Below are 20,392 nucleotides of genomic sequence, written 5' to 3' on the forward strand. Positions count from 1 at the left end.
CAATGGCTTTAAATTGAAAGCAGGTAGAGTGAGATTAGGTGTAAGGAAGAAATTCTTCACCATGAGGGTGGTGGAACAGGCTGCCAAGAGAAGCTGTGGATGATCCATCCCTGGAAGTGTTCAAGGCCAGGCTGGATGAGGCTTTGAGCAACCTGGTCTAGTGGAAGGTGTCCCTGCCCATGGCAGGTGGTTGGAACTAGATGATCATTAGGGTCCCTTCCAACCCAAATCTAGTAAACTAGATTCCTACTAGATTAAAAGAGAAAAATACTTGCATAAAAATGATCAAGTCTTGATCATGACAATGACAATAAATATCTCGGCACTTCCCCCTTTTCTAATCTGGGTATTAGTGAAATTGGGCGAGTATAGCAACATATTCTCTCTGAGATACCTTCTTTGGCTCTAGCAATGTACACAACAGACCAAGGAAACCTTCATGCTTTCCAGTAATGTTGTAATTTTTCCTACATTTCTTCCAGTCTGCCTTTACAGAAGAATCTGGAAGTAATGCACCATTGTCTTTCTTGGGCAATGGTTTGGCTATGAGTTTCTCAGCTACAAAGAGGTAAAAAATACTTGTTTAATTATTACTGCTCAGCATAGTGATTAATTTAGTTTTTAAAGTATAGTTAGAAGCAAAACAGTAATTCAATTTACAGCAGTTGCCTTCAACAAGACTGCCAAGTCAGTAACCTGTACTCAATAATTTATTAAATTCTACTTATCTCTAGCTACACAAAAGGTTATAGAAGTACCTTTGAGTGCTTTAACCTTGAACACTGCAATATATATATTATGCAGCAGATTAGATAATCTAAAAAAAAAATCGTTACTAAGCAACATGTTTTGAGTCTTGCAAATCAGACGCAAAATATTAGATTCAATTTTAGAAAAGTACATGGAAAAGTCAAGTGATACGAAAGAAATCTGAACAAAAGTCACTTTTAAAGTAGTTATGTTAGTACCATTTAACAAAACGAATAGCTGTGAAAGCACACTTAAGAAAGATACAAACATTTTGGAAATAAAAAAATCTTAAATTCTAACAGTTATTGAACTAATTTCTGTTACTTTTTTCTTAAAAATATCCCATGTTTTATGACAATCATCAGTCTTACTTCATAGAAGGGGAACAAACTATGCAAATTTTCTAATCTGGAGAATTGTGTCATTTGGCCTGCCTTGCACATTTTCAGTATCTCTAAAGATCTGAAAAAAATAAAATAAAAATCAAAACCCTATTTTATTTTTCCTTGCCTAACACCTAGATGTTATTTCTTTGTTCTTCTGTATACACACTGCATTGTGACTGCTAACTAAAATGACAGAAACTGTTCCACATATAATATGTGATACTTCAACAACAACATAACGCCATATGCAATTGCAACCCGATATAAGAATACAGTGGTATTGGAGAGATATTAGATACAGTCAAGACAAAAGCCTTTCTTTCTTTTGTTTCTCCAAATCATGAAGTATCTATAGCCCACCTTCCTGAGCAACATAAAGGATGGCTGCAGTCATTCACATCAGAGAACTATCAGCAGCTTTTAAACAGAAACGTCCATTGACAAGTAAGCATGTTCAGATGAAGCGTATCTCCTGGTCTGGTAATAAGGCTTTATAATCACATTATATATCTTTAATTAGGGTACTATTACACAGACTGAAAAACCCTCAAGAGAAAAACATCACAGCTTTTTCTTAGCAACCTTATAGGTAACGGAAATTTCATGCAGAAAATTTGAAGAATCTATGGACAGTCAAGTGTCTGACAGTATGTCAGGTTTTGAAGAGTCCGTGTTGTTTCTTCAACCACGATTTCCATCAGGCAGCTGTGAGAGAAACTTCTGCCAACCTTTGAGTCAATGGGAGATTTGCCACTCATTATAATGGTGCAAGAGTAGGCAGAATATTCAATTGCCACATGAGAGAACAGCTGGTTCCATGCAAGTCAAATGTTAGACATCTGCTGAAAATCTAGCCACTTGCATGGAATGAGATAATAAATGTTTCCAAAAAATCAAAAATTAACGCAGTCCACCTGGCACACAAAGGATATAATCCACCACTGCTTACAGAAACCTTCCATCTTAAATTTTACCTTATGTAGTGTTGGAGAACCTTCCTCTGCTTTTTTTGGTCCTTCAGGTAGGAGAGGAGCAGAATTTGGTAGTAATCCTGAAGGCTGTTCTTCATATTCTTCTGAAAACAGGATCCAGAATTCACCATTATGAGAGCCATGAAGGAATTATTAAAGTACCTGTTTTATGTGAACAACTATGACATGATGATCTAGCCCATATCAGGATATGAACTGAAACAGGTGAAAAAAGTTTGAAGCCTAACTTTGTATGAGAATTTATTAAAATTTGCCCATTAATTTTTATTTATATTAGTAAGCTTAGATTTAAATTTTATTTTTATATAGGTAATTATATAAAATAAAAAGCAATCAAACATGTACAGGACTAAAAACAAAGTCCATACTGACAGCAGTGCAGCTGATACTTAAAAAATGTAACATATGCATTTATTTAGATTCAATAGGATGATACCAACTGAAGTAACAGATTACATACTGGGCTTTTTTTGCACAGTTGGACAATTTTTTAAAAGAACAACAGACCCTCACTGAACACCCTTCTTACTGCCTGCTCTCTGGCTTAGTTTGCAAGGAAGAAGGGAAGGGAAAAATGCACAGGATGTGCAAGGGGAGGATAAAGATGAAGGGCAGTAGTTAAGCTAACTTCGATTACCATCCTCAAGTTAGCAGAGTGTTATGTCCAAGTCTTATATTTTGGGAAAGCAGCATAAATACTAGACATCACTTGAAAGACAGAGGGAGGAACTAGAAAACGGGGGAGAACATCTTGAGAAATGTTGGGTTAAAAGATTTCTAAACACCAGTATAACTGATAGTTTGATAGTTTCGGAAGACAAATGAATTTCTTGTACCATGTGACCACACACTATGTCCATAAGCTGAATATTAAAAACTGCCAGGACACTGAGCATCTTTACGTCGGTTGACTCAGTAGGATGGTTCCTATATTATTTGTTCAGACTCATTTAGGTTTGTCTGTTTAATCAAAATTGTTGTAATGGCAAGGACCTGGTAGCAAGTTCAATGCTCAGATATAGTATTTAACCATTACTGTTCTTTTGAAACTTCATACTGAAATCCACTTACTTGGGAACTAAGCATTCTCCATTAGGGTAGGGGAAAATTCAGAAGTTTTTACAAAAGTAACTGATTACATGTCACATTGCCTAAGGAAAAACTAAGATGTCAGTGAAATGCTTTCACGTGTCCTAAAACATTGCCAAGGTCAACCAGCTGGTTATGTCTAAGAAGAGACAATCCAGTTGACTGATAATTAAGCCAGTACTATATAAACTGGAATGTTTAACTAAGTGCCAGTACCTTCCTAACTCAGGGATGTCAACTTGCTAAGTCGTTAGGTAACTTTATACAATTTCTGCATCACAGTAAGTCATGATTATGCCATCCCTGTGCTACTTAAATTCATGTCTTCAAAACAATAAGTAGTACAGCATGGTAAAATCTTGGACCATCAGTTAAACCCACACCGGTATACCAGGAAGACTGCAGTAAACTTACTTTCACCAGCTACATAATTAGCTGGAAAATAGCCTTGCTGTCCATTTGCTAGGCTGCCAAACCACCAGTTATCATTATCTTTGTATAACACTTGGATAATGTCACTGCGATGGATGGTTAGCTCATCTGATCGATGCGCTGTGTAGTCATAAAGAGCCACTACCTAAAAGAGAGATAAGAGCACCACAGCTTTATCACAACCATGCCACAGAGAAGAAAGCGCAACTTTCACTTCCTCTTGCAGAAAAGCAGCTGAAACCAAAGCTGCACTTTGGTAAAAGCTGAGGCTGTCTCAAGTTTTGCTAATGGGATCAGGGGTGGTGGGAAAGCAGCAGGAGAGGCAAGATAAAGGACTGTGGGATTGTAGAAATGGTTAAGAACATTCAATTCACTAAGATTAGCTTCAAAACAGCAGCTGTTAGTTTTATAAGCAATTTACTTGTGAAGCAAAAGGAAAAAAAAAACCCACTTCATACACTGACTTTCTCAGAATTGTTACACCACCTTCAGATCCCATTCTGTGTGTGCTCATGGAAGCATATGTGTTCGAATAAATACTTCAACAGTATGACAGTTTTTTGTACTAAATTTTTCATTCGGTAAATGTCATTGCAAAGTTTTGCTTTGATCACTCTGCCTTTTTTTTTTTTTGCCCCTTGTTTAGAAATAAGGATTTGTATATACAATTTTATAAATTTCTGCCAAAAATGCATTCATATTCCATTTCACATAATAAATCTATTAGCCAGTGAAATACGGTGCATCTATACTTTTGTGGAAAAAAGCACTAATAGTGGTCAGCACCACACACGCTAAATAGAATACATTACCAGAAGCCTGCTTTCTACCCTGAATATGAAAATATCAAGTATAATTTCTTATTTATTTCCTATGACCTATGAACAAAAATCTGTCCTGATGAATTCAGAGTAGAAAAGACTGAAAAGAAAACAAGTGAACTGAAAGAATAAGGGAATTGCTTACTTCCCTCATCATAAGCGAGTTACAAAATTATGACCTATTTTACACAAAGAACACTGCTTCCCTACATATAATATTAGACCCCTCTAAGAAATTTTAAGTAAAAGGGTCAGAAATGGATCATTAGGAGTCATAGGAGGTTATAGGGGACTGCAGGAGACAGCAAACTTACTATGAAGAATAGGGATTTGGAGAAAACACTTCCTTTTCTTATTACTTGTGCATGCATTTAAATCCTGACTGTTGACCTGCACAATGCTTTTTATATTTGTATTTCTATTTTGAGTAAGATAACGTATGAGTTGTGTGTAAAAATACAGTCAAGGTCACTTGTATTTTCATATTTCCATGTCAGCAAACAGGCAGATTAAATCAGTTATGAATGGGAAAAGATGGAAATGATTCTACAGTTGCAAATTTTATGTGGTAATTTATGAGCTGGTCGGCATCAAATAATTAGTATCAGCATAGTTCATAGCAGACAGGATATTTATCTAAATATGCATTCAGTAATCCTGAACTTAGATAAATAAGCTAAACTATGAAATATTGTCCTTTATCATAACTCTCCTCCCTGCATTAGGAAAGCTAATACAGGATTTAGAGGTGATGTTAACAATACAGAAATATGAACTTTAGAATAGAATAGAACCAAACCAAAGCACACTAAATAACACCATAAATAAATAGTACAGAACTGGAATCTTGCATGAACATGTCCAGTAAGGGGTGCTCTAATAGTGCCCATTTCAGTTAAGTGGCAGTGGTTTCCTTAGTGATAGCACTATGAAAATCACGAGGTCACTTAAGGTTAAAAAAAAAAAAAAAAAAAAGGAATGTAACACTAATTACTTGGCAGTATGAAAAAACAACAAACGGCAGAGCAACAAACAACAAATACTTCTTTTTGGCAGTGTCTTTTGTAAGATCTTCTAGTGCAAGTGTTTTAGGTTTTCGAAAAAATTACAAAAATTTAATAACTTGGAAGCATTGCCAAGAAACAGTTCAAACCAATCAAGCAAGTCTCACTGCCTGTCTCTCAGAAATAAAAATTAAAATACCAATGTGTCCTGTAACACAACTGGTTGAGAAAGCTTGAGAAGTAAAAAGAGATGTGGAAATTGCCATTATATTCTCTGGAGACATATGATCAGAAAATGAGCATAAGGGGATACCGGAAATGCACCTCAAGACCAAAGATGAATGTAAAACACTCACAACTATGCCCAAAGCAATGGAATTTCTTCTGGTGTGACATTCAGATGTGTTAAATTCTGTTTGGGTCCAAGTTCAAGCAAAAAAAAAAAGAAAAATCTATATTCTTCAACATTTTACAAAACCATTTTTCAAGAGTGATTTTATAAAACCAGAAGTAACGTGGTTATGGTGGTTATGAACATGTTTGTGAGAATTACAAAATCTAGGGTAGCAAAAAAAATCCTTGGGATCATGCTAAAAAAAAGAACATGCTTTCAAGAGCACAGATACAGGGTAACAGGTATACAAGATACTGCAAAAAATTACATAATACTTACTGTTTCTTGCCCAAGTGTACAACTACTTCCTCCTCTCACCCCCAGTGCAGACAGGCAGTCGTCATTCTAGAAGAAGAAATTACTTTAAAACTTTAATATGAAGTATTCTGATAAACTATTAATGTTGAGTATTTTCATGTCTACTATAAAACAGTAAGAATTATCTTAATATATATTTTTTAAAAAAAACCAAAAAGCAGAAGTAAGCAACACCAAGTAATGTTGGCCATGTAGATATTTAGAAAAAGGTGTATGTACACTACACTAAAGATGTCATGGGGGAAGCCAGAGGATTGATGACTATGCAGTCTAAGCTTGTTTACATTGCAAACACTACAGTAGATGTTTAAGAAGATGTTGTTGCAGTGACCTTTACCTCTGAACCATTATCCAAAAGATGCCACTTTCATATAATGGAGAATTTCAGGTTGGTCTTAATAACCAAAACTTTCCATTTAATTCTAATTGTATTGTCTTTACCATTTATTCTTCAGACTTCCAAGGAAGTCAAAGGAAGAGCAGGTATATAATGCAATAATTAGGATGTACCTACAAAATTTGACTTCTGTCAAACAATAGAATTCTTCACTTGAAAGAAGATTTAAAACAGAAAAATTAGGAGAAAAACACCCCAAATTAGAACAAAGGAAGAGATGGAAGTCCTTTGCTGGTGTTACTTAAATTTTTTTCAATGGCCTATTTCCATAGAGAGGAAACCAGTTTCCCCTAGATCTTGTGTGCGTCAAAGGATACAAACTACAGTGCAGAACAGAAATACTACACAGCAATTAAAATAGAAGAATCAATGCGAGCTTTGTGAAGTAAACAACATTTCCACCCATAACAGATTATACCACATAATAAACAACATTTAAATTCAATAATTTCTATCCAACATACTCCACCTTTTTCAAATTTTACAGCCCCTCCTTTAACTGTCTTCTGCATGAACTTCTTTCTCTTCTCTTGCTTTTTAGAACATATATCTAAAATGTATTGCTCCTTTTTATGTCGTGGTGGTTTGTTTTTTGTTTTTTTGGTTTTTTTTTTTTTAATTAGGGTGATCCAAGGAACATCATTACGGCAATCCTCAGCAGAATAAATGGCATTCTCTAGAACAGAAATTCTTGCCCTCAACGCTGTTTTCCTAACTTAGCTAGGTTTATCCCATACGACAAAGAAATCACTGACTATCCTGAACACAGAGGTTCCATCAGTCTCCAGTTTTGGTACTGCCACAGTAGTTACAGACACATGCAATACGCGTCGATAAAACCCGTACAAAAGTGAACAGTTGCACTCAGTTCTTATGATCCACCAGAACATCTAAGCCTACCACTTAAAGAGTTCTGAATAATTATGTACATACACAGGGTGTGGGGGGTGGGGGGTGGAAGCAACTGCCTGATTTGATAAACAAATTTTCAACAGAGACCGGTGAAGCTGCACTTCAGAGTACAGTGGTCTACTGGTAGTTAGTACTGCCTTACAGGTTTCAGCTAATTCTCATTTTCCATTCCCAAGGTCAATAGAACTCTGCAGGCCATGTGCTTAGCCTGTGGGATGGGAGTGCCTCCTGTTGCTCAAAAATGATTCATCAGAATTATTAGCCGTATTATATAGGTATCTAGTTCAGGTACTCATATTGCCCCACTATTGTGTCTCAATCTCTCTTAATAAAGTATTCATGTGCTCTCAAACACTCAACATAAGAAGAGCTTGAAGAGAGTGAGCTGTTTGGAAATAACAAGCTAAAATCCATGAGTCATCCCAAGACTATGGTGAATGTTCTCAGACACCACGTTAAACTTTTAAGGCAACAACAATCCAAAGTTTCGCCTTAAAGAGGTACTCCCGAGTCTGTCACGGGTTGCGCACACACCCTACCTCCAGCGGGACAGGGGAATTGCCACGGCTGCCTACCACAGACGTAGCTACTGCCCCTGGTGTGCCATGCCATTTCGCATACAGTGTCAACTACCGCTTACACTGCAAGTAAAACCCAGGAAAAACTACTGGCCCTTCAGTTCAGAAACATCATTTTTTCATGCTGTGTCACAAGATTAAGCCACGTTGTCAGGATCCCACAAAAGCAACAGACATACTAAAGGGTATGTATACGTTGTTCTTAATACAATATTAAGGTCTCCTTTTTAAATGCAAGATGGAAACTAGTTAATCCTTTTCTTGCACTGGAACAGACGTGGGGCTATAGTTACATTCTGAGGAGTTGGTCTTTTTGGGAGGCAGGCCATCTGTGAGAAACAGGAACAAAATGCCTGCTGAAAAAGCCCGCTGTGTCACACTGATCTTGGTTGAACAAAGATGTCAGGAGCTTTCAGTGTAAAGAACATCCTCAGAAGAAGATAATAGATCCAGCAGTTGATGCAGAGTTCTAGAGCATGGACTATCACTCTGGTTATCCACAACTAACCCACTTAGATAGCCTTGACATTTCGAACACAAAAACACAAACAGAAAATGTTAAGACACTAAGACAAAAGAGACTATTGCAGGTTGAGAGTAAACTGATAAGTTGCTGTATCAAGTGTCAACGATTCCTGATAATAGCACTAATTAAAATGTTTATGGCTTCTTTTTAATTGGGCAGTTTCAGTGACTGGGGTAATGGAGGTATGGCTTTTATTCATGCAGATGCATAGCAGCCAACAGGATCTGAGCATTAGATAGCATTCATTGCCTTAGGAAAAGCAGCACTGAGTAAGAACAAGTGACATGCTATTACTGCCTTTTCTGTAAAAGTACAAACGTATTTATAATACCACAATATCAAAGTTTAAGGGAAAAAATACGGAAATACTAGTGGTTCCATATGCTTCTTCCTTATGTGTAAACACATTCTTCACTGTAACAGAACAAACACACAGATTAAATCCCACTTCTAATAAGTCATTAACTCCTAATAACTACGCTTGGAAAATAAGTTTTTCTAAGATTATCTTAGACAGACAGTACACATACGGGGGTGAACCCCAATGCGCGTGCATACAGGGCCAAAGCCATTCTCTCTCCTTTCCTTCTTAGAGTGGTAGACTCAGTGACATGAATAATAATAATAATCATAATCTATTTCTTGGATGCTGTACAGTGCCACAGCTTCCCTCCACTCCACCTCCCTATACCTGCTGTCTGCCAGAATGGAAGCGAAACTGGGTGTGTTACTTGTGCAAACTCTTCAGGAAATACAGAGGGAATGAGTGTTAAAGCTCCTCTTGCCTGTCCAGTAAATCTGTGCCTGAGTGTGCAGTAGCCTAGGTTCTGAGATTGTTACCTTTTGGGTTTTTTTATTTTTTTAAGGAGAACAGAAATTAACTTATAGTGCTAAAAAACCCTAAAACTGGCTTAAAAGTGAAGTCATATTTAAAATACTTAAAAATTTTATGGAATCAATCTCAGCTTTTATAGTTGCTCCATTGGTTTTTGTTTTGTTTTTTCCTTACAAACCTGAGAGTTAGAAATTTAATTAATCCTCTCCTTCCATAAGAATGTCATGTAATCTCCCTACCCCAGTAATTGAAGTTTTAAATTAAATGCTAAATAAGCTGAGACACAGCATAAAATAACTGAATATTGTTAGCACTGTCATATTTCTGTTCGTGTTCTGTGGTCCAATTAATTGTCAACACACTCCTAACTCAGGAGACCTAACTGTACAAATTTAGTCTAAAGGAAACAGAAGTACAAGGTCAGTATTAATAACTAAATTAAAATGATTCTAGAAGTGTTAAATGCAAAGAATAATGCACTCCGGTCTTAATTAATCTGTCTGTAGACACTGTAAAGTTACTTCCTTAGGCTTCAGATGACTACAATTCTTATTTGATTACAGCCTTTCAATATTTAATGAGGATGGGAATCTATAATCTGCCTAGAGGAAAAAGAAAACAAAACTGTGCCAGGCTGCACTTTATTGAAACCTGCAATGTACAAACAAAAGATAGAAATGCAAACACAGCTGCTGCAGTAAAGCCTACAGGGATGAAAAAAAAAAAAAAAAAAGAAAGAAAGAAAAGAAAAAAGGGAAAAAAGATCAATTCAGAAGCGTGTGAAATACTCCAGCTCCTGAAATTATTCAAAACCTCTTCAAATATTTCATCATTTGTAAATATGCTACTTTCTTGATATTTCTCATTTACCTGCACTTATATATTACTGCATTTGTAACAGAAACAGTAACACAAATATTAAAAAACTTAATTTAACCCTCTCAGAAAAAAGATATTTTAAATTATTTGCTATTTAGTACTTTTCAGAACAGTTGATCCTTTAAGTATTTATAGAGCTTGCTGTGATGGAGAACATTAAAATACTGACTGAAAAATTTATGCTTTATTTGCTTGAAAATACTCCTTTTGTGAATAAAGACAGGATTAAAAAAAACCCTTCTCTACAATGACAACTTGTGAATAATGGCATTTTATAGTTAAACATCAATTTAAAAAAAAAATGCAAAGATAGAATTCCTTACCGTCTGTAGTCTACCCAATAGTGTTCGGCTAAGAGGATTTCCTACTGGGCTGAAACACCCTGTGAAAAGAAAAGGCTGTGAATTTTCTGCTTGTTATCCTTTTCCATCGAATAAATCATTTTATTTTAAAATCATTATGTTAGCAGGATATGTTTGACAAAATTCTAATGAAAAGCAGCAGCATCTTTCAATCACAACTATGCATCCTTCAGTCAGGAACAGTTGGAGGGTTTATTTAACTAACAGACCTGACACAAGGTTAACTAATCCAATATTTCCATTCAAATGATTTGGAGAAATAGCTCAAGCTATGTCCACATGCCACCTCGTGCTCAAAGCTGACACTATTATCTAGGCCGTATTGCTTTTCTCCTCATTGAATTTCTGAGTAATGCATACAAAGTTTTCCAACAGAAACGATCACAAAAACTCTCAAAGGAATTACTTCCTTATTTTATCTGAAAGAATAACTATGCCTATTCAGTAGTTTCCTTTGATCATCCTAGTTCCTATCACAACACATCTTGCTGTTTATTTTATTCACTCTCTACACAGTGCATTTGAACAAGTACTTGTAAATTCTTTTCTTTTCAAACTATTATGTTAACTACTAAGCTCAAGAAAATTCTTTCATCATCTATGGGTTTATCTTTTTGTTACTGGTCTCCTCAGCTGTATACTTAAGAAAACATCTTAAAAAGAAAAGATACAAAAACCTGAAAATTGTTGAACACAACAGTGAAAAATGCTACTTCTTCCTTGAAAAATGGTTTCTCAAGTATAGAGATGCCAGACAACACAGAGTTAAGCTCACTGTATTTTCTCTGCGAGATCCTAGGTTTGAAACAAGTTTTGTTCTCAAAGAAGAAAAAGTTCTGAAAACTCATTTTCATTTGCCAGTCCAAAAGCCTACTCTTGAGGAGTCCATTATCTGAATAAAGAGGACTTTTCAGATTCAGATTCCCATACACCGGCACAGCTCCACTACTGGAGCTTGCACAACTCCGCCTACAAGTATACTTTCTAAAGCCTAGTGGTTTAGACTTTCAGAGGAGATTTACTCATAAATGTTTGATCATTAAGACATTCAGATATTTCTAAATACAAGAAAAGCTGCAGGTTCAATCATAGTTAAACTGTGTCCCTGCAAATCCCATGAATAATTCTGTACTTGTGAAAAATCCTAAGTATGCGCAGTAATTTTTTGTATATGAATTAAAAATGTTGTAATCTTAATTTCAAACAAAGCTTGTATATATTCTGAAATATATACTTCATATTGAAATGCTTACTTTGATTTTTATTACTTTTTTCCATCTCTTTTCAGAAGAGGGAAGAGAAATCGTTTTCTGACTTCAACTGAAAGACAGTAGACCTGAAGCTTACCTTTTTATAAAATAAGCGTGAACACCAAAAGCAGTGGATATTACTCCTATTAATAGTTATCTACATAGTCATACAGTTACAAAATAAGCTGCTACAGATATGACACTACATATGGATACACTACTGCATACAAGTGTCATACCAACCCTGTGAATTAAAAAACCCCAAACAACAAACTCAAGACCAATAAAACGTCAGAATGATAAAAATCTTTCTTTCCTTTAGACAGCTAAGTATTCTATCACGGGATCTTCAATTTGAGCATTGTAATGTTGTGCTAGTTCACACAAATCTATTCCGAGATAAAACCCATATAAAATACACGATGAAAACAACTTCTTGTTTGGAAAAGTCTTCAAATTTTAATTAAAGAAAATTAACCTGTATTTTTATCAGTAATGTCACTGACTTTCTTGTTCTCCTAAGGAAAAGGTGTATTATCTCCAAGTATTTCTGGACTATATGTTTATGTATGTGAGTACTCCTTTGCAGTCTCTGTATATCACTGCTTGGTAGGTGAAAACTTTATGGTTGGACAGATATCCCCAATGAAGCCTGAATAAAGGGCAGTGCAGACCTGTTCTGCAAGCATAGGAAAGAATCAGATGTGTAACTCAAAGATACAGCGAGTGCTCTACTAAATTCTAGCAGCTGGCACTGGTTTTGACTCAGCATTTTCCATGACTGGAGCCTTCTGAGACAAGCAGGAAATTCTTACTACTTCACTTGAGGTGTAAACACTAAATACGCCACAGCACACTTAGGTTCAAATATTCTATGCATCATGGAGTCAATGCTATTTGGTCATACTGATCATGCCTATTGGTTACCCCAAACCAGTCTTTAGTGTTATCCGGTAGCTGTTTTCAGTTATCAAGCATTCCTTCAGTAGCTCCTATGTTCAGAAAAACAAAAACCCCTGTTCAAATCTTCCTCATTCACAAAGCAAGGTCCGTTCAGCAAGCATGGAAATATCCGTCCTTTCTCAAACGACGAAGCAGATTTTTAAAGCAATTTTACACAGCTATTGGCCTGACGTGGTTCCATGCTTGATGAAGCATGTAAATGACACCGAGCAGGTGTGACTAACAGCCTCAGCAGTGCTTGCTTTGCTTATCTGATCCAGGCTGTGCAAACCTTTCAACTACTATAGTGAGGTATTGAAACTGAGGTCAGGATTGCAGGAGGACATTTCCACTTCATCGAAAAATCAAGTTTAGAGTACACCATGATCTGTTGGGACTCTCACTTAGCCTGAGCTTATATAAATATCTAGACTGTCTTATCTTAAGGATGCTGCAGAATCAGTAATGGAAAAGCATTTTTATTGATTCAGAGTGTTTACTTGAACTATCCAACAAACTTCTTTCTTAGCAGCTTTTGCTCTCTTCACCTTCAAAACTTTGTATGTCTTGAGAAGCTCACCTTCCCTATGGAAATATTGACACTTGAGCTACTGTATTCCCTGTTACTCTGCACTGATTCTTCAGTGGTCTCCTTTATGTGGAATTTTATATGAGAAGAATAAATTATTTCTAGAAGAACCTACTGCTAATGTCTAAATGCAATGTTAGATGTCTCAAAATGACAGATGCAATGGCTTTTTCTCAAATGATCAGAATTTCACATTGACACAATTAAAGAGCAGGAAAGCTCTTCTTTATGGTCCACATAATCCCCTCGTTACAATAATTTTGTGAGTCCAAGCATGTGCTGATTTAGGTAAATGCCTGCCAAAGACTTGGTATCTTTTGAAAAAAACAACGTAGCTGTCAGCCTCGAGGAAGAGCCTGAAACTATTGATTTCCTGTACAATTTGAACAGTGAACTGAAAGTCTATCCTTCATTCCCCTGAGTCACTTCTGGTGATACATTCTCTGCCAGTATTACTGCAACTAAAGAGAAACGAAGACAACAGAAACCAAGTAGTTGTCCTCCTGTCCAAAGTGCCTCTCTATACTACCAAAGTTCCCAGTTTTCTTGGATGCTCTCACTGGAAAAAACCCCAATGCTCTAGGTAAGCACATTAGTGTGAATCGATCACATAATAGTGGGCCTGAAATGCACGGGAAGTAGATGAGTTCACTTCCAAACAGATTAGACTTATACAGAAACTTATATGATAACAGCAAAAATGCCCCAAAATAGCAAGTGCAATAATTTCCTATTAAATGACAGTTTCTCTAGCTATTACATTTGTTTCAAATTCATAACAGAAGAGCCAGAACAAGCAAAAAAGTAATTCTAGGAGGTCACATAATTCCACTACTATCTTACTGGAGTGCCTACAATCACTTAATATGAAATGTTTACATGAAAAATTCCTCTCTTAATATAGGCTGAGACGATATTCATTACAGAATTTATGTTTTAATTAACGTTTGAAAAGATGGCTTTTTCTCCCTTTGTGAAATGCTCTTGATAAATTAATTCTTTTATTAAAGGTATTTGTGCATCATAAATTTCTAGCGATTCCAGTCTCATGGAACCTACAGTTAATGAAATCCTCCAAACGTTGAAATCCTCAGAAAAATCACAGTACACCAATGAACAACTAAAGAAATAAGAAAACTGAAAAAAGTTAATATTTAACATTTCTGTGATGAAATGTTCCTTTGTTCCCTCTAAAGCATAGAGGGAATCTCTATTCCCTCTAAAACATACTATTCCAGTTGCACATTATTATATTTTTAATTGAGTTTTATTTTAAGTTTATACTCATTATTAATGTCTAAAACCACCACAAAAATGGTGTTTCTTATTGCAGACATTCTTTTTATATTGTGGCCTCTTGCAACATTGCATAGTTAAAATACACCCAAATAAACAACAAACACAGAAAAAAAACACAAGTCAACTCAGATATGAGATGAATATGTGTATATCAGCTCAGACCTTTTCCTACTCCTCTTCTATGGCTTTAAAACTGTTCCCAGAAACAGAATTGTGTTTTCAGCACAGTCACCTATTCAACAGTATGACCTCTGTGGCCAAAGGATTTTTTGGGATGCAGTATAATCTCTACTTTAGGCTTGAAAAGGAAGTTTTGAGTTTTCTAAAAGTGAAAGCTTTCAGAGCAGTATTATTCAGTTCTTTCTGTAATTTTATTTTTCAAGCTAGGTATAAGAGAAAGAAGATAATTTTGTAATGAACTAAGTATATATTGATCTTCCCTCAAAGGCTTTAACCTCACAACAATTATGCTTTAATAGATCAAACAGAATTCATTAAATAAAAAGATTGTTTATATATTGGATAAGAAAGTGTTTTCCTTTACTTAACACAGGATTACAAACACTTTCAAAAACCACCGCAAACATTTTCAGATGCAGTTCACATAGAATTAAAGGAATGGATGCACCTACTTAACACATGGGCGCCTTTTTGTTTTACCAGCAAACAGATGCTTTACTAATAACCAGTGCTGTAGGTAAAAACTCACTTCAAATTCTGTTCTACATGACTTAGTCTAGCACCTATGATTTTGAACATATTCCAAAATGAAAAGGAAAATGGGATAGGACCGAAGTGTATTGAAAACTGTTTCAATGACGTTTAATCTGTATCACAGCTTTTAAAACTACTTTGGAACACATTTGGCTGAAGGTAGAACATGAAAACTACATTTAAAGCAGTTCAAAGTGAGACATGGAACAGAGTATTTTTAGCATTCTTTCTAAAATAGTGTTCTCTTTGTAACTAATACGACGCCAAAGGAAATGGTTAATTCTCTGGAGCCCTTACTGTGCAAGCCACTTAAAATGTATATTCTCAGAATAGATGGTTCTCACGTGCTACTTCAAGTGTATATACAAAAGTGGCATGATGGCATCACAACTGAATGCAAAGGACTTGTACAAACACCTGTAAGATTCTTGCAATGTATTCTTGTCTGATAGAAGTCTACCCAACATCAGCTGAGCCCATGCTGTTACTAGCCCTCTCCTTGCCTTTTCCCCAATTTTTTCTTCTATCAGAGCATCTGGAAAAGACTAAACTACCTCCTTAGTACTGTTCTCATTTTCTAAGTGGGGTTCCAATTTGTTCACTTCAATCTTCCCACTTAAAATCAAACCAAAATCTACAGGAGAAAAAAATACCTCTCTGTTTACTGTCTTACTTTCTGTATGTTATATAGAACAACTTCTTGGGTTTTTTTTTACCAGTCAGATACGAGAGCTGTTTTCATGCTATATACACTTAAAAAATTGAGAGGTAAGCCCTAGCTCTAGTGCTGCCAGATGTCATTCTTCCAGTTAGCGGAGAGATTGATCTAGATGGCTATGACACAACAAAACAAACTTCACCCTCACCCACCAATTAAGCCAGAACAGAGCTGTGCTGATAGGTCAAAAAGCATAACTTCTTTTTGTTTCCCTTCCCAGTCCCCATTAATACAATGAAAACTTGTAAAATAAGAAAATGTAAGAAACTTGGGAACTTATGCCCATAGCTGAAGCTGTGGTTGCCATTCAAACTACTACACTATATAGGAAAGTCTGCACAGAAGGATAAGCTTTCAAAAAAAAAAAAGTATGCAATATTTACCTTTTTAACCAATTGTTTACTAAATGCTGGTATTACAAACCATTATCTAGTAAAGTAATTCCAAACAAGGAGTTTGGAATAGGGAGTTACACAATTCAGTGCTGTGCAGTTCCACACACATTGCTGTAGCTTCTTTCACACCAGCACGGGCTTCTCAAACCATGAGTCAGTCACAGTTTCCCTAAACTGAGAAAGACGACTGGTCTGGTGTGCTTAAACACAGTAACTTTCTTGTCCAAGGACTGGTACAGTTATGTTTAGCTATGGCCTCTGGTTGTCTCGGGTCCCCCAGCCCAAGTGGCCAAGTACACCCTTGCAGCAGAGCTAAGTGAACGCTGGAGCAGTGGAATGGACCAAGGCTTGAATTCACACCTGTAGATCCACAAACAGATACCTTCACTGTAACATCAACTAATTCCAATCCTCATACAAGAGACCTCAGAATCAGACAGCACTAAGACCAAAAAACCACTACGCTTCTGGCAGCGCCACATCCCACATCGTAATTGTATCTACCACCAGCCAGAAGAACGCATAGAGATACTCATTCAGGGTTAGCCATCATTTTCATTCCTGGTTCAAGGTATACAAGGGCTCAAACATGCATTTGCTCTCAGTCTCAGAACAGTCCTCCAGACGGGAGGACTCTCCAGACTACGGAGATAATCTGGCGCTGGCTTTGAGGAGAACACTGTTCCATACCAATACATTTATCCTGTACTTAGGCACAATGAACAGACAGAATTTGGCCCCTATTTACAAAAGGTATAATGAAGTAAAAACTATTGCATCACAAAAACAATTAAAAAATCCAACTTTTTAATTAGAGATTAAAATCAAATACATTTAGCAGCCTACACACCCACCTAATTATTTCTGAGTAATCTTATCAAATCATCATCTTACATTTTTCTTGCAAATGCTAAGTTTCTACAGTACCATATATAAACAATGCAAGTAGTAGCACGTGTCCCAAGCATTCTTTTGAAGTAAAGAACATTTATTGAATTCATGCTAATCAGGAATGTGCTAATTTATGACAACCTCTAACCTCACATCATAATGGCATTCGATACAACTGAAAATGGGCAGGTTAATGTATCCAGTTGTTTCTTTCTACAACGTAGAGAACAGAAAGTGACTATAGCAAACATCGATAAACCTGCACAGATATGATCAGCATTCTGAAATCAGATTGGCAATATTATTTACAAGTTCCAGATAGAAGTTAAAAAAAGATGTAAAGTAAATGCAGACTATGACACATGCTTTTTTGTTAATAAGAATTATTTTTTTTCTAGTGCTGCAGGCATCATGAGAAAGTCATTATACCTTTTGCCAAGCTCACCAGGACTATTTAAAAGCAAACTAAATTAAATTTGAAAATCAACTTATTTTGTATTAAATAAAGGTTGTGATATTACCTTAAAGACAAATACTTAATGAAATATTGGAACTTCAGTCCCTTAGAATTTTGGATGCCCAGCATTGAAGTAGCAACCTTCACTTTTGGGTTTGGTAATGTTTTTGCTCCTGCATTAACTTACCCTCCCTGAATCAGCTCCATTTGTAGCTCTTAGGCAGGACTTATGCTTATCTGTTTCTTAAAAATAGTATGTCGTGCAGTTAAATTCTATTTATTAATACAGTTAAATAGAATTTAACCATATCTGTAACACTTGAAGTCAAGTATCTACTGACCTTGGGAGGTCTACTCATCTCTTTAAAAAACACACTTGACCAGGAATAAAAGACAAAGAATGAAAATGATGCAAGGAAGGAAAACAAAGTAATTTACTTTGCCTGGTTCCTCCCACAGCTAAAATTCGGCAAAGGCTAGTTACCTACAGTTACTTAAACCAAATTAGCCTGTTGCTCTACAAATGTAAAACTGTAAGAAAGAAAATATGCTTAGAATACCGCAAACACTTTTCAGAATCAGCCATTAACATTTTTGCAATGCAAAGTCTTCTCAGCTAAGAAAAACAAGCCAGTTACTGCATGAACTACTGAGTTTCTATATTACCCAGTAGCCTCACAACGTCAAATCAAGTCTTGACTGAAAAAAACCCAATAAAAAATTGCAACTGCTTTAAGAACTTATGTAGTATCAAGGAAAAATAGTAACAGCAACATCGTATGTAATATGCTGGAAAAAATAAGTCAGCTTGATATTTCAGGTCTTTATCATGACCAGAATAGGTACTCGTTTGTACCTAGCCTACTCTCCCTATTAAATTAGCACTTTTAGCCTTTACTGAATATTAAATTTGAGAAAATGTTACAAGAAAATTTCATGACACTGCCAAACAATTAATGTATTATTAAAGCTGGAAACTGCAGGTCCATTTGCAGACACTAAATCAGGAAACCATTATGTACAATTTAAATATGGTCTAAAAATCAAGAGAGTATGAAAAAAAAGTTCATAGCAGATATACTTATTGTATTTTCAGAAACAGAAGGCTGTGTCTTTAAAATATATTCCCAATTTTACTTTCCATTTTGTAGTTCAGAAACTAGATTGGTCAGATAATTCATGAGAATGTGTGTGGTGAAACTAACCTACCACATGTAAGTTTGCACATGCACACTTTTGAGTTTTCAGACAACTTATGAACCAACTACTCTAAGAAGAGTTTTTCTATGTATCATTGATTAGAACATGTATGAGTAAATCCTTAGTAATTACTTTCCAACCGTATATGGAAATAAAATAATGGCCTGTAGCAACTGTGGTAACAAAATCCGCATACATTTCCTCGTAAATAATATATGAAAAAGCACTTGAAATTAATATTGGTATCATCCATTACAGAGGAAAATATACTGTAAAGTTAAGTCTGACATTAAAGCAACACACTGCAGATCCATCTGGGCACAGATTTCAATGATGCTGAAGTTTCAGTTTCCTTCTCCTACAAGGTCCATGAAGTTTTCTGGAATGCAATAGCAAACTGCTACTGCTTCCAGGGCAGTGGATTTTTAGAATGCTTTTTAGAAAGTATCACTATTGCTTTCAGCCTTCAGCCACCATGCAAGTACTCTAGCAGATGTTACACCGGTTATACAAATATGTGGAGACCAAATACTATGCTGCGTTGGAGAAAAAGATGACTTGGCCACAAAGGGCCACCTTCTAGTACAGGAGAGTCTTGTAGAAAGCATGAATTATCACTTGACAAAGACCTGAAAAGCCACCTGTTCTGGATTCTTCCTTGTGTCCTAGGTGAAGGATATGCAAAAAATAAGCATAGAGAGGAAACTGCAAAGAATATCATCAGGAGGCAATATTCCCTTTCATTTACAAAGTGCTACATGATCTGAGGAAAGGTAAAACAAAGAAAACCAAGACAGGCAGGTTCATAAAGAGGGACTATGCCCAGCTTTGGGCTAAGACCACATTTCCAGAACTCTGGATATCCTGGAGAGAACAGACTTCTCTTGAAGTTTCAGTCAGCAACTTAAATCACTGCAACTGGTATTAGAAGAAAGTAAGACTTTACACTATCTCAGCATCAAGCCAGCAAGTAGAAGTTACAGTCCTATCCAGTGAATTTGTATCTTATTTGTATAGGTATTTTACAAATAAGAATATTTGTCAAACTGATAAAACTTCTAATATTTTAACATAAGCTTAATTACATCACCTATCCTCTCTGGTTTAACAGCAGCATCTACAATTGTTACTGACTATGCTCATACTGCATCTTCAATAACCCAAAATCCACACAAAACCAGCAACTGCTGAGTTTTCATACTCATGAGTAAGGGGAAAGGGGATTATTCAGGTGTGAATATTCAAGGACAGGAAATTCTTGC

The 20,392-nt window shown here is 35.9% G+C and overlaps 1 protein-coding gene across 1 annotated transcript in view; it reads right to left on the bottom strand.

Moving 5' to 3' along the window:
* The window catches only part of AHI1 (Abelson helper integration site 1), an 87,746-nt gene that overhangs the window by 14,030 nt on the left and 53,324 nt on the right, over positions 1–20,392 (bottom strand). The window contains 4 exon segments of the mRNA XM_010150529.1: positions 2,111–2,211; positions 3,632–3,794; positions 6,148–6,213; positions 10,637–10,695. Of these exon segments, the coding sequence (XP_010148831.1) occupies positions 2,111–2,211; positions 3,632–3,794; positions 6,148–6,213; positions 10,637–10,695 (389 nt within the window).

This window comes from Eurypyga helias, unplaced genomic scaffold (genome assembly GCF_000690775.1).
Source record: "Eurypyga helias isolate BGI_N326 unplaced genomic scaffold, ASM69077v1 scaffold7044, whole genome shotgun sequence".
NCBI classification, from domain to species: domain Eukaryota; kingdom Metazoa; phylum Chordata; class Aves; order Eurypygiformes; family Eurypygidae; genus Eurypyga; species Eurypyga helias.